Genomic DNA, 14,704 nt, shown 5'->3' on the forward strand with positions numbered 1-14,704 from the left:
CTCCCTGGCTTGGGGGCCAGGCCCAACCTCAGATACCTTTCAATGGAAGGAATTAATTGGCATCAACAGACAGGGCTCCCCCCAGAGCCAGAATGACATGACAAACGATTTATCAGGCAGCTAATCCACGCATGGGGACAGGGCAGACACACAGATGTTCCGACAGGTAACAAGACACCTGTCCCCCTCAGACAGCTGCCTTCACGGGGTTCCATTACTCACCCTGGCTTTAAAAAATGAATGACACTAGCAGTCCGCACCTGAGAAGTGATAAATGTTCCTTTAGTTTTTCCTCTATGAGAACTGCACTGAGCAGACTTAAAACTGATTAAGAAGGAAACAAAGAACTGAGAGGCAGCACTGGAAAGATCAACCACGAGATGGGGGATGGCTAAGCCGGTGCGCCGAGTGTGTCCGTCAAGCATGTAAGGGCTGAAGCAGGAGCTCTGACGCCAGGGCTATTCGGAGCCCGCACGCTCCGTGTTGCTGGCAGTCCAGACACACAGTGTAGATTCCTTTCAGGAGACTCAATCAGGCACTGAATCAAAAATAAACTGCCCAAACCGGGGAAGACTGCGTAGTAGTTTGGATTTGAAGCTCAGTATTAAGTAAATTTATCCAGCATGGGAGAATCTGTATCCTTCTATTCTGTGGCATGGAGGCCACTTACTTTCAAGGAATTCAAAGTGTTCTATTAAAATACCCTCTTTTCTCCACCTCCAGAAAGCAAGGATGGAAAAACGGATTCTTTCTCTCTTACAGATGAAGGACTGGCTGCTCAGAGGAAGGGGCTTCTCTTGTGCCCAGAGTTTCAGCTGCACGTCCTACTCCTGGCTGGTGGGCAAGATCGATGTCCTCAGCTTAGTGAGATTTCACAGAAGGACCCACCTGTCTCTAGATTCTGGAGAGTGGCTCGTCTAGGAAAACACGGGACATAACACCTTCTGCCTGACGCCTTCCTGCAGAGCAGGCTCTGCTTTTCTCAAACTCTCTCACCTGCCTTATGCAAGGCAGAATACAATCACTTTACTGAATTATTTGTAGTGGAGGAAAGTAAAGCCCAGAGAGGAAAAGGGACTTGCTCAGTAGCACGATTATTATTACGTAGTTGGTTCTCTTTAAGTGACTCCTGAAAAGATGTAACATCTCTAGCTCTGGGCTTGAAGTTCAAGCACCTGACCTGAAAGAGGTTTCTAAATTTCTAATGCCTGTCATTTCATGGCCTCCCATTGGAATCTGGGCTCCTAAGAAGAGGCCATAACGTGTGGAGAGGTTGGGCTGTGGTCATATGTTGAAAGAAGTCACTCCCTGGTTGAGACATTAGCCAAGAGGCTCCTGCTGCCTCCCTTCGGCACGATGTTCAAACACTTGGATGCTGTACACAGGAAGGAAACCAGACTACACTCAGATCCAGCACCTCCTGTTTTTCTCATTTGCCTGGAGGAAGGTCAGGCTTTGAATCAGGAGTGCTCTGGCCCGGGAAGTTCGCAGAGACTTACAACAAAACCAAACCAAACCCCCCAAAACAACAAAAAGAAAACAAAACCCCCAAATGACACACGTAGAGAATGGAGCTCAGGCCGATCCTATTGACGCGAACCCCGTTGAAGACCCAGCGCTGGGGTGCAGGGTTCCCGATCCCACTCTGGTTGACTTTCGCAGTCACAGTCAACCACCCAAAAAGAAGTCAATTTCTAGACACGGTCCCGGATTTCCTTAAGTGTGCCTTCCACAGCCTCGGCTGCAGTGGTCGCTCTGCACTCCTTTTTCCCAGCAGGCCCCGCGTGGGGACCACGATGGGGAGAAGAGGAGAGCTGGGACGCTCCCTCTGTTTGGTAAGGGGGATGAAGAGCCAGAGCAGGGGCTGATTTTACCTCCAGGGCCAACTTTTTGCTAATCATCACCATCATCCAGGGAGATCGTTTCAAAAAAGAAAACCAAAACCCCCACCAGGAGCCACACATATTTCCCTGTCTGAGGAAGGACCCTGTCTGTAAATAAAGGAAGAGGAATTCTACGCTGGCTCTAAGAAGACGCTCCCTACTGGATTCAGCATGACACTCTGGGTGTTGCTGCTTCTGAATCCCAACTGATGATTGGAAAGGAGACGAAAAGTCTGAAAAACCCGACTGGTCTTATGAAATTTCCAGTCTATGTTTTCACAGATATGGCTGCCTTTTGGGTACTGAAAAGCCCACTTTCTCTTGGGAGGCGGGGGTGGGGGGGTGGTGAGGAGGCCAGAAATTGTGCCCTTTCTATGTTCCAGCATACTCCGTCTGCTGATAAATACAACTGTGACTACACTCAAGAGTTCGGTCAATGGTACACGTGTAGGCCCTCGAATACGAGTCACTTCTGAAATCAGGCCAAATAGTTTCCTAACAGGAGCAGACTCCCTGACATGGTGGTTTGGAGGCTGTTTCCTTCTGGGCCCCAAGGCAGTGAGAGGCCGGTTAGTGAGCATTCCGGAGAAACATGGTCTACTGCTGGATGGATTCAGATACAGACCTTGCGAGCACTCTTCCACATGTTTTTCATGTAGGCGTAGGTCACTTGAGGGTGAACTGTTGGCAGAGGATGGTCAAGTTGCCGAGATGGATCAACTCCCAGGAGCAACACTAAGGTTTTATGAGCAAGGGCCTCAAAAACAAGAGAGGTCGCGTGGTAAACAGAATGGGACTGGGAGCGCCTTTCCCTCCTCAGCCTCCCACCCCACCCTACGGTGGGGGTTACTCACCAGCCTGCCACTCTTCCCACAGAGACTGGCATACTTGAGCCAGGTCCTCATGTCCTCATGAGGGCTGACCACGAGTGACCGCACCATCAGGATTTTCTGCCAGTCCTCCACAATACGCTGGCAGCCCTGGAACATTCAGGAGTGAGAATTAGGCATGTCCTCCGCTATAGCTTTAATCCCCAACAAGCAACAGCAAAACCTGCCTTGAATCAACAAAGACATTCATTTTTACAACCTCAACTTTCTCAAGTGAAGGGTACTGTGAAGAAAAACACTTCTTAGGAACCTCTCAAAATCTGAGGATCAGGAGAGTATAGGCTCTGGTCCTTGAGTCCTGGCCCTGCAGCTTCCCATCTGTGGGACACCGCACACGTTACTTAACCACTAAAATGGGAGTAAAGATAGTACCAACTTCATAGGGCTATGATGAGGGCGACATGAATTAAACTACTGAAATTTCTTTTCTGGATTGTAAATGCATTTTTTTTTTTAAAGCCAGTCTTCTTTTTTCATAACGGATTGTATTTATTTATTTGAGAGAGAGGGAGAGAGAGTGAGAAAGAGAGAGGAGCACCAGTGGGGTGAGAGGCAGAGGGAGAGACAGACTCCTCGTTGAGCAGGGAGCCAGATATGGGGCTTGATCCTGGAACTCCGGGATCGTGACCTGAGCCGAAAGCAGACGCTTAACTGACTGAGCCACCCAGGCACCCCAATAGTGCATTTTTAACTTTGATTATTTTGCTTCAGCTTCTCTGGCTGAAGAAGACAATCACTGACAAATCCAACTTCAAATGTATCATACAGGGGAGCCTGGCTGATTCAGTTGGTAGGGCGTGTGACTCTTGATCCAAGAATGTGAGTTCGAGCCCCAAGTTGGGTGTAGAGATTACTTAAAAATAAAGTCTTGGGGCACCTGGGTAGCTCAGTCGTTAAGGTTCTGCCTTCGGCTTAGGTCGTGATCCCAGGGTCCTGGGATTGAGCCCCGCATCGGGCTCCCTGCTTGGTGAGGAGCCTGCTTCTCCTTCTCCCTCTGTCTACCACTCTGCTTACTTGTGCTCTCTCTCTGTCAAATAAATAAATAAAATCTTTAAAAAATAAATAAATAAAAAAATAAAGTCTTTAAAAAAATATATCATTCAAAATTTGAAAGATGAATTAAGTATAAAAGAAGTTTATTTTTATTTATTTATTTTTTAAAAAGATTTATTTATTTGACAGAGACAGACACAGCAAGAGAGGGAACACAAGCAGGGGGAGTGGGAGAGAATCAGGCTTCCTGCGGAGCAGGGAGCCCAATGGGGGGGCTCGATCCCAGGACCCCGGGATCATGACCCGAGCCGAAGGCAGACGCTCAATGACTGAGCCACCCAGGTGCCCCTAAAAGAAGTTTAAATAAATTCTCAGATGCTGCTGCTTGTAAGCGGTGGCATCGTCAGTCCTGAAGTTATTAACGCCTAAACCTGCACGAAGACTTGCCTAGATTCTTTCTGCTTCGTTTTCATTGGTCTCAGATCAAAAACTGCATGTAGAAGGAAAAGTGCCTCATTCACTCACACATATAAATTCCTTTTAATTAAAAAAGAGTGCATTCATTGTTATCAAAAGGGATAGGCTAATTTTATATCAAAAACTTCTGAGGGTAAGTGGCCCCTCCTCTTCCACCTTTGCTGTAAGAAGTCAGACTCAGAGACAAGCCACCAGGGGAGCAGGGCTGGTCACTCCATCGGCAAATCTGTCCATTTGAAAGACAAATGGAACCAAAGGAGCCATCCTCCATGGAGGTGAGTCTGAGAATCTAGCAACAATGGTCGCAGGCTTTTAACTATGACAGGATCCACTGTGAGCCTAAATAAGGAACCCAAGGCAAGTAAGGCTGACCCCTCAAACTGCCCCATGGGAGACTCTGGCAGGGGATTTCAACTTAAATGACTTGACCACAAAAGGGCAGCTCATTGAGTGCTTTGACAGCAAGCCATCCACAAGAGCCAAATTTCTACCACAAACTTAATGCTTTATTTTCAGGCCTTGGACCATATCTTTCCATCCCATTAAGTGTGACAACACTGATTTGGAAAGTTATGAAAATAGGAAAAAGTACATTGAGTGACTGTTTTGGAAACTTCTCACCATCTGCTGGTTTCTTCCAGAGGCTGAAATAATCTGGCCCCCTTTAAGCCAAAAAGCATCTTGTCTCAAGGTAGGAAAGTCACGAAGGCCTCAGATGCTGACAGTGTCTTGGACATGATAAAATCAAACACGGGTTTCCCCTCTCCAAGATGCATTTATTCCACCCCTGTCCGGATCTCTATTTGAAGAAAGCCTCCCTTGTTAGAATGGCAGAACACTCATCAGATCTCTGATTTGGAAATTCTTCACCCCATTATGGGCACTTAAAAAAAATGGGGTGTGTACAAGTCAGGTGGGAAATGCTTGCTTTGTGGAATTCTCTTCTGGTGTCCAATAGACAATTTTCCATCAAAACATTCACTGGGCATTTCATAATTGCTAATAAAACATATGAAAGAACCGCATGTGCTCACTGCCACGCATAAACGACTGTATTCACACATGCTCCTTTGCCCGATGCTCTTCTCTTGCCAGTGGTATGTGCCCTGAGCTTCCCAGACAGGAATGCAGCCTGGAGTGAAAAGGTTTTGTCACAGCCTACCGAGGGGCCTGGAACCACAGACCCTGATTTGCCTGGAGACAGAATTTGGAAATAGGTGTGGATGGGCCAAGAGGAACAGTCTAAAACCAAGGAGGCTAATTATGATGCACGGGGGACAAGCGGCTTCTGGAGTGGTAAAGGCTCTCTCTCCTTTGAAAATGAACTTGCCCTACTACCGACTCAAGGAATGGGAGAACCGTCCTTTCCAAGAACACTTAAGACTGCTGACTTCCAGATCTGGAACTGACCGCGCCTCATGCTCAGATGATCAGAATGTACAATGAAAACACTGATGGAGGACTTGGAGAAGTTTCTCCATGAGGGAAACTTCAGTAGAAAACAGTCTGAAGAGAGACCGTGCATGACTGTGACTGGAGGAACAGTAAACAGCAGGGGTTGGTCGGCTGAAACATTAGGCAGCCCCATTTAAAAAGCTGGATGCAGGCAGCCAGTAAGTGGATTTAGAGTAGTGGTTCTGTGTTGGCCACACACCGGAAGCATCTGGGGTGGCTGGAGAGATATTGATCCTGGGTCTATCCCCAGAAATTTTGTTTTATTTGGTCTGGGAAGTGGCCTGGGGATCCAGATTTTAAAAATCCCTGCAGGTCATCCTATCGGGCAGCTGAAGCTAAGAACCACTGATTCTGAGGTTAAGATTCTCAACAGGCTGTCTGTAAGTGTCACTTACTAAAGACATTTTCTTGTGTTCCTAGAGAAGGGTCAGAGGAGGCTGGAGAACTGGTCATTCGCTCACAGCGAAGGGCTGAGCCGCACAGCCTCTGAGTGCTTTGCCTTGAATGCCACCCCAGCTTCTGTGGGGAGGCAGGGAGCATGTGCTGGGCAAGAGCAGGGGAGGGAGAGAGGGGTCGGGGGGCTACTGGGGGCTTTCTAGCAGCCTCACCTGCAGTCTCTCCCACCAGATCTGGCGGATGATCTCCCGTCGCTCAGGGACAAGTTTGTACTGGATAACCTCCTCCAGCTCAGAGAGCATGTGGCAAGAGACCATGGCCTGATGGAAGCAAATCACATTCTCACTTAATACTGCATGAACAATCTGAAAGCCAGGATTCATTTCAATCTTTCCTTCTAGCGACAGGGTATCTGCTGAGAATACACAGGCATGTTCCCAGCAGCCTGGGAGTCCTCACTCGGCCACGCTGAAAAAAGAACTGAAGTGAGCCTCTGAAACGACCCTGTGCAGAATATTTCACACTCACCCCATATGCCCGACTGTAGCTCTCTCCTGCCATAGCGGTTAACTCGGCATCCAGCAGGTCTCTGGCTTTGTCGATGCACTAGAGGAGAGACAGGAGAACCACAGAACTGAGCTGTGGGCTTGGGGGCCAGGGGCGGTGCTGTTTTTTTTCAGGCTTGTCAGCTAGCTGGAGTTTATTCATTTCACTTAAATTCTAGGGTGAAGAAAAAAGTTCACTGAAGAAGGGAAGAAACCTTTTACCAGATCTGTAAAGCTAAAGAAGAATGTTATCGGACTTCTCAGAAGAGACAGAACATATAGCAACTGCAAGCTTACCATCCTGAATCCCGGGGAACTAGGGAGGGAACATGCAGGCTTAGAGACGGAAGCACTGTGCTCTTGCGTCTCCAGAGGACAGCCTGTGGACCTGCTCTCTTTCATCTTCTCCTTGCTGGACACACTTGTGAGCCTAAACTGTGCACACTCTCAGTAGCCCCATGTGGTCGTCACTGGCTTCTAAGCCATCTTGTCCTCATGAGGGAGCGCCTCCACTCTGGCAGAGGAACGCCCAAACCTGCCCATGTCACGGGGGCTTCTGTGCCTCAGTTCTGGTCCTGTAAATCCCAGCTTGGAAGATGGCCGCGGGACTGTGGCTTGAGTCTTCCATTTCATCAACTAAACACCCTGCACGTGGAGCTTTTCTTTCTCGAATGTTTGAGACTGAGGACGGTGTCCCCATCCCTTAGGTGCTCAGGTCACTTAACCCAGCACCCCATCCAAGACAGTCCAGTGCCTGCCAGGATGTGATTACTTCATTCTTTTATTCTGCAGGCCAGCATGGGATTTTTCAAATCTGATGCTAGCTTTCCCGGAAGGTCATCCCTGTGTGACACTCCTGCCAGAAGGGGCTCGTGACTGATCCCTGCTGCAGGGGGTACTGCTGCTGTCCCCATCCTCCTCGGGTGAGACAAGACGGTTTCCCTCTACTATGAGGAATGCTAGCAAAGTGATCAAAGCATGCAATGATGACCCGAGAAGTTCATTGCAGAGCAATGTAAATGGTAACTTCCCCAACACCTTGGTTCCTCTCAGAGCAGAAAGTGGCCCTTGCCGATGTGCTGGCAGTCTTCTTCTGAGTATTCTGCTCCAAAGCCTAGATTCCCGTCAGCTCACAGTGCCAAACACCAGAGCGGAAGTACATTAGTCCCTTTCGGCAGGCATTGCGTGCCTAGGAACTGACAGGGCACACATTATTATCTTTTCTTTGCTAGATGGTCTGAGTCCATGTAAGTTTTTACCTGTTGCGCCAAGGAGAAGAGGTCCTGATGCAGCGCCAGCACAGCTCTGTAAAATGCCCCATCGTGGGTGTCCCGAGGGATCATACAGGTGTACTCCTCCATGCTGTCCCACTGACCTACACACACACACACACACACACAGAAAAGCATTGGGGGGGGGGGGTCAGCTCACTGGGCTAGGGTAGCATCTCAAATAGGCCTTGTCATTGTTACTTGCATTTAGCTTGGGGTTCAAACAAGACAAACTTATGCCTGATGTATCAAAACCCCACGGAGACTCTCTATACTCTATGGGGTTGAGTGAGCCAATTTAACAAACAAAGCCACATCTGTCTTCCAAATACAGGACTCCATTGCTGCCCCAGGGAGTTCTGTGATCAATGGGAGAAACAGAGTGAGTGCAAAGCCTACAAGTCAAGAGGCTTTAATGTAGCACCTCATTAACCCAGAGAACTCTCTCCAGTTTCCCTAGGTGAGATGGAATGGCTTTCTTCCCTACTAGCAAAGCAGCTCACAGTTCAATGGTACGTTGGAAATTACATTTTCCCCTAAACAATTGAAAGTGGCCATTACCCAGACACGGGGGAGGATTAGACAAATAGTTTGCCCGTCTCACTTTGGTAGTACCTGTGCCTCAGGAGGGAGAAGATAAATATTTTAAGAGGCTCTGTTGTAACAGAAAGATGGGCTAGGTCCTAGCATGGTAGTCTCTGTGTCAGGGCAGACGGGGGAAATGGCTGCATCCGAGAAGAGATATTCACTTCCCCTGATGGGGTGGGCATGTATCACATTCCAACATTTCCAAGGCCATCTGCAGAAAAGACAGCAGCCTCATTAGCTGCAAACTGCAGGGCAGCTGATTTTACAAGGCATTTTCCTGCCTTTCACTCCAGACCATCGGCTCATTCATTCTCTATGCCTCTGGGCAAAAGCAAATGGCAAACGATGACTCCTCAGGAAGCAATTTGTTTTTGAAAAATGTTCTGGATCCAGCCAAGAGCTCATGAATGGCAAGGATATAAGCTCTGTGACTCAAGAGGGATGGAATGGAGGTAGAAGGTTATGTAACCTTCTTCTGGACTCCATAGGTGAAGCTTTTCACTTGGGACAGCCTATGGATTCTTTCCCCTCTTACTGAGAACATCTCTGGAATAGACAGTAATCCTCTCCCAGCTGGGGCTTGGTGTCAGAAATCTACACGTGTCTGTGGGGACTAAAAGGAAATCTCTACCTTAAAATACTCAGGGAGTCGGAGTAAGGGGGGTGAGCGTTGGGCAGCAAGGAGAACCGAAAATACAAAACTGTCAAAATTTTTATAACTGTTGGAGAAGGTGAGGGCATATGGGGATTCATTACACTATTCTCTTCGCTTTTTTGTTTTAGGAAAGTTCTAGGATAACAGTTAAGAAATAAAAGGGGACAGAAAGTTGTCCTCTCTATTTCTGCTAGGGGTACAGACATGATGGGTGGAGCTCCAGCAGCCATACCGGATTATGAGGTAGACTCAAAAATGGAGGCCTCATGCAAAGCAGAAAATATGGAGAGAGGCTAATGACAGTGGAACCAGGACACCAAGTTGGAAATTTCTACTTCTAGATTTTATTTCTATGAGAGAAAAATGAACCAGTAACTTGTTTAACATAAACAATACCAAACAAACCTCACTAAATATCTTGATTTTGATGCTTGCTCACCAGTTTCCTTGGCTTCCCCAGGAAGAGCCATTTTTACCTGAGTCTAACAAGTTACTCGTGGTCATCAGGTAGAAGGGAGAAGTGGGAGAAGTACCTGTGGATACAGATTTCTGGACGCTTTTGTGGACCTGACGTCTCTACCCGGAGCCACAGTACCTTCCTTTTCGAATGCGAGCCCCCAGCCTCCCTCTCCCTACCTTGACCGGGGTGCCTGCGAGGGAAGCCTCACCTAAACCCCATGCAGCTGCGGCAGCCATGCGGGCCATCTTGGCTTGGGTCTCATCATTAACCAGGGTCCACTTTTCACAGCACTGCTGGTGGAGCTGCCCCCTGAAGGAGAAGAACCATACAGTTGGGTTAAGTGAAATCACCTCCATAACCTGCTCATCTTCCTCTCTAGTCCCTTTGCTTAAGCTGGGGCTACACAGAGACTGGATGACAGGGGCCTGCCTGGAACTGGGAACCCTTAAATAAAAAGCATTTTTGACTGGGTCCTAAGATACGGGAGAAGTGGTCGGTTATTTGTTGTTTCTATGGCCTGGTGGCTCACAATTTGTCTGCGAGTGACTTTATCAAAGACAGGGACTGTGCCTAACTCTATGTGATCTGAAATGTCCTGAACATCTGGCCCTCTTCATAAATATTAATAGCTTCTGTCCTATGCCAAGGAACTGCGGGCTCTGTCCCCCAAGCAGGCCTACAGAGAAAGCAACCTGAAGAGACACATCTGGACATGTTCATTTTGGGCTCAAAGCTACAGGGAGAACAGGCTCTTACAAGTGTGATATGAACGGCTGCAGTCTGGGATGAGACTCAAATGCAATCAGCCAGCACAGAAGAAGGCTCTACCATGGTCACACCCCCAGAAATCCAGATGCTCACTCTCAGATTTTGCAAAACTACCATGAGTGTGGGTCAGGACTGGGAAAATTCAGATCTGAACGCTGCTCCCCAGACTTCAATACACAGACAGCGTGGACGGCCTCTCAAGAAAGATGTCCCATTGACTGTTGATGCTGTTGCCTTCCCATATTCCCCTTCTGAATGAAAGGAGATGAGACCTTGCTAGTGGGTGAACAGGAGGCTGTTTTCCTGTGAGCTTTGAGACTCAGCTAGGAGGCTCTAATCTTCCCTGCTTTCTGAAAGAGATGCTGCAGGAATTTTTTTTTTTTTTTCCTAAAGGATGTTTTAACTTGGTCTCGGCAGTGGAGTCAAGAGAAAAGGTCCAAGTTCCAAGTGGCCCAGCTCAGAAGCCGTGAGGGGCGTGAGCTGCACCGCACGTGACAAAGATGCCGAAGTTGGGCGGTGCTGAAGGGCTCTAGGCGGAGCTCACCGAGAAGTGGGCTGGCGACCACATCTAGGACGACTGCTCGGGGGCCGTGATCCAGCATCGTGTCAAAGGCGGTCATTACCCTTACCGTCTCTCTGGCGCATGACCAAGAGAGCCAGGGACATGACATTCTAGTTCAATACACAGCTCAGATCAAAAAGAGGAAGAGGAAGTGGGCAGCCTTCATGCCCTATGCACTTACTGAAGCCCAGCGACGGAAGCAGGATGAAGTGGGATGTTGGCTTCCTGCCACCTACACCCGGAAACCTTCCACTAGTGGCCCTGGGAGGGCTGACCTAAGAACAGCGGTTCTCACACTGCCCGTGCATCACAATCCCCTGGAGGCTCCTTCAGATGGATTGCTGGGTGCCACCCCTTGAGTTTCTGACTCAGGAGGTCTGCAATGGGTTTAAGAATGTACGTGTCTAACAAATTTCTTGGTGATGCTGCTACCGTGGCCCGGGGGCCACAGTTTGAGAACCACTGGCTCAGCAGCCGATTTTTGCTGGGGTCCCTCCCGGACGTAGGGGAGAAAGCTACCTGATCACCGAATGGTCCTTCCAACCCTAGATTTCAAATGTGGATAGCTGGTGGCCACAGGCAACTCAGCATCCTCTAGTCTTCTGTGAGGACCATCCAGTTCTGGGCCATAGGTCTGAGGATTTGACTGCTTTTCATCTAGAGGCAGGGAGAGTTCAGTATGAAACGCCACAACCTGTGACCTCAAACGACAAAACAGGGAGCAGGAGAGGAGCAGCACTCTGGAAACGCGGTCCCCTGACAGGAGACACGGGCACCGCCTTCAGGCCACGGCTATGGCGAGAGCTGCCAGGACACACAGAGGCGGGTTCCTTTCCCATAAGCACTCGTTTCCAGTAAGAACACAGAATATACTGAGTCCTAACTCTCAAAGGCAGGGGGAAAACAAAATCAAATAAATAAAAAAATATGAGACTATTTGTGGGGCAAACACTAGGCTCTGTTTTCTTTTTTTTTTTAAGATTTTATTTATTTATTTGACAGAGATAGAGAGAGGGAGAGCACAAGCAGGGGGAGCGGCAGGCAGAGGGAGAGGGAGAAGCAGGTTCCCCGCTGAGGAAGGAGCCCGACATGGGGCTCAATCCCAGGACCCCGGGATCATGACCTGAGCCAAAGGCAGCCGCTTAACCGACTGAGCCACCCAGGCGCCCCAAGGCTGTTATCTGAGACCTCTCACAGCACACCAGGGAACACTGGGTAGAAGGCCCGCCCTCCAAGACTCTGACTTTCCCACCTAGTACAGCAGCAAGAAGCTCAGAGAACATTCTTTCCTGTGGAACACTTAAGTGGTTGGCTGCCTGTGTTCTTGCTCCTGAGCAGTCTGTTCTCCAGGACCCAGAGGCCGTGTTACGGAGCAGTGTGGGGAGGGGGCTGACTTACATTCACCATGGCAGCAGGTGTGGCTGTGTGTGCCATGGGGCTGGGGGGCGGGGGGGCGGATAGCTCTTGTAGTTAGCTTCTTGGGGAACGGGGTACATTCTCAGCTCACTGGTAACCCCTCATCACTGTGGATGCCACCTCTGCTGAAAACCGGCCTCAGTCAGGCATGTTCCGGATATATACTTAAAGTGAAAGCCATTTAAAAAAATTGCACACTCAAGAGAACTGACCGAACAAACCATATAAGAATCCTGCAGACGATCAGGAAAAGAATTCTGCTTCTTTCATCTCTTTTTTAAAATCTCTTTCAGTCTGCTGTATTTCTAAAGCCCCTGGTCAGCATCACCAGCCACTTACACTTTGTAGGTAATTATGAAACTGGAATGAATCCAAGAGAGCAGAGGTAGAGGGGGCCGAGTCCTGCCATGGCAGGAGACCCAGATCACTTGCTCTTGGGACCCCTCGGACAGGCTGTGTCAACTTCACAGAGTCAACTCCCCTGAGTGTCACAGGGGATTAGACAGTCACATCAAAAGTCTCTTCAGTACACCCAAGCTATCCCTATGTAACCCGTGGAAGGAAGTGCTTGTCTCTAACTCCTGAAGTGAGGGAGGGCCTGGGAGAGGCCTCAAGGAGGAAGCAACGGTACAGGTGGACTCTGAAAGGTGGGGAGAGTGTCCAAAAGTGGAAAAAGGAGCAAAGGAGGAGGCGGGCACTTCCGGAAAGCGAATGAACAGACGCAGACAAATTCTGTGGGGTTTGGACAAGAGTGAAGTTCGGCCTGAGTTCGGATTGTGAGGTAAAGTTCACTGAGAAATGGGCTGGAGTCACAATACCAAAGGCTTGGATGTAGGCTGTAACACTTACATGTAAACCCAAGGGCAACAAGGGAGACACTAAAACATTTTAGGAATTGGTTAGAGTTGAATTTTAAGAATGTTTACACCTTGTTTTTTTTTTTATCTTTCTCTTAATAACATGGTTGCATGATAACCGATCTGAAAATGGAAAAAAATTGTTTTTGAAATAATGTGGCTAATTCTCGACCCACTACTCTTTTGCTTTAGATTAGTGCTGTCCAAGAGAAGTTTTGAGAGTGATGAAAATGTTCTGTATCTGCACTATCCAAAGTGGTAGCCGCTAGCCACATGTGGCTACTGAGTACTTGAAATGTGGCTAGTGTGACTTGAATTATTAGTTTTACTTAATTCTAAATAGCTACACTTGGCTAGTGGCTACAGTACAGTTTTAGATACCTGTTGGACGTCAAAAAACAAAAACAAAACTCAAAAACCTTAGTTGTACAAACTAATGAGGTAGATTTGATAGGATATCCTTCCCCATGGAGGTGAAGGAGTATGGAATGCTAATTACAGAAATAAACAATGGCACTTGACTCTCCCTAATAATGGTTAAGCCAGACAAGCCAATTTCAAGTAATACACTATTATTTGTATATACGTGATCCAATGCCTGAAGCTAAAATCGTTGACATTAAATTTTCATGCAGTACAATTACATCTTCTATCTTAGGAATACAGTAACAACTTTATATTAAGAAATAAAAATAGCAATCATTTACCAAACAATATCTATAACTAGGTACAGAAAAAATGTGTAGTGGGAGAACGTTCTTTTTAGAAGACTTCCTTTGATTTTTTTCCCCCCAATAATAACTGTCCAAGGTATAGAATTTCAAAACAAATCTAAAGTTGCCTATTTAGGTACCCTGAGGTTGGCTAATCCAATGGAACATTATGCGGCCCTTCAGAAAGGGAGGCAGCACCTGTAGGCAGTGATGTGAAGGGTGGCCTGCACATGCTCAGTGAGAAAATACGGTGCAAACGGTGTACAGAGTTCACCATCATAATGTATACGGGCGCACAGACCATCGCGTGAAGTCTACACGGAGACCCGGTCTCAGTGGCTGGGGGGTTGGGGGACAAGGAGAAGACTTGGTTTGCATAGTTCTGACACTGTTTTGTACTAGTGAATTTTGTGCCATGTGCACATTACCTTTTCTAAAAAATAATGCTTTAAAAATAAAAAAATGAATACAAGAATGTAGATTAAGGGGCGCCTGGGTGGCTCAGTCGTTAAGCGTCTGCCTTAGGCTCAGGTCATGACCCCAGGGTCCTAGGATCAAGCCCCGCATCAGGCTCCCTGCTCGGCGGGGAGCCTGCTTCTCCCTCTCCCACTCCCCCTGCTTGTGTTCCTTCTCTCACTGTGTCTCTCTCTGCCAAATAAATAAATAAAATCTTTAAAAAAAGGCCCCGAACGCAGATCCAAATGGGAGGGCGCAGGCCTGTGGAATTCTGCCTCCCCCAGATGGCTCCTCGGAGGCCTGCTTTCAGGGGAACCTT

At 48.0% G+C, this 14,704-nt stretch overlaps 1 protein-coding gene across 4 annotated transcripts in view; it reads right to left on the reverse strand.

Annotated features, from left to right (window-relative positions):
- The window catches only part of MTOR (mechanistic target of rapamycin kinase), a 124,478-nt gene that overhangs the window by 24,221 nt on the left and 85,553 nt on the right, over positions 1-14,704 (reverse strand). For all 4 annotated transcript variants that reach the window (XM_021684043.2, XM_021684040.1, XM_021684042.2 and 1 more), the window contains exons 31-36: positions 9,822-9,922; positions 7,899-8,014; positions 6,623-6,700; positions 6,307-6,414; positions 2,738-2,863; positions 2,509-2,640 (exon numbers count right to left, since the gene is read on the reverse strand). In XM_021684043.2, coding sequence (XP_021539718.1) covers positions 2,509-2,640; positions 2,738-2,863; positions 6,307-6,414; positions 6,623-6,700; positions 7,899-8,014; positions 9,822-9,922 — 661 coding nt within the window. The remainder of the gene's footprint in view (positions 1-2,508; positions 2,641-2,737; positions 2,864-6,306; positions 6,415-6,622; positions 6,701-7,898; positions 8,015-9,821; positions 9,923-14,704) is intronic.

This window comes from Neomonachus schauinslandi, chromosome 4, assembly GCF_002201575.2.
Source record: "Neomonachus schauinslandi chromosome 4, ASM220157v2, whole genome shotgun sequence".
In the NCBI taxonomy this organism is placed as follows: domain Eukaryota; kingdom Metazoa; phylum Chordata; class Mammalia; order Carnivora; family Phocidae; genus Neomonachus; species Neomonachus schauinslandi.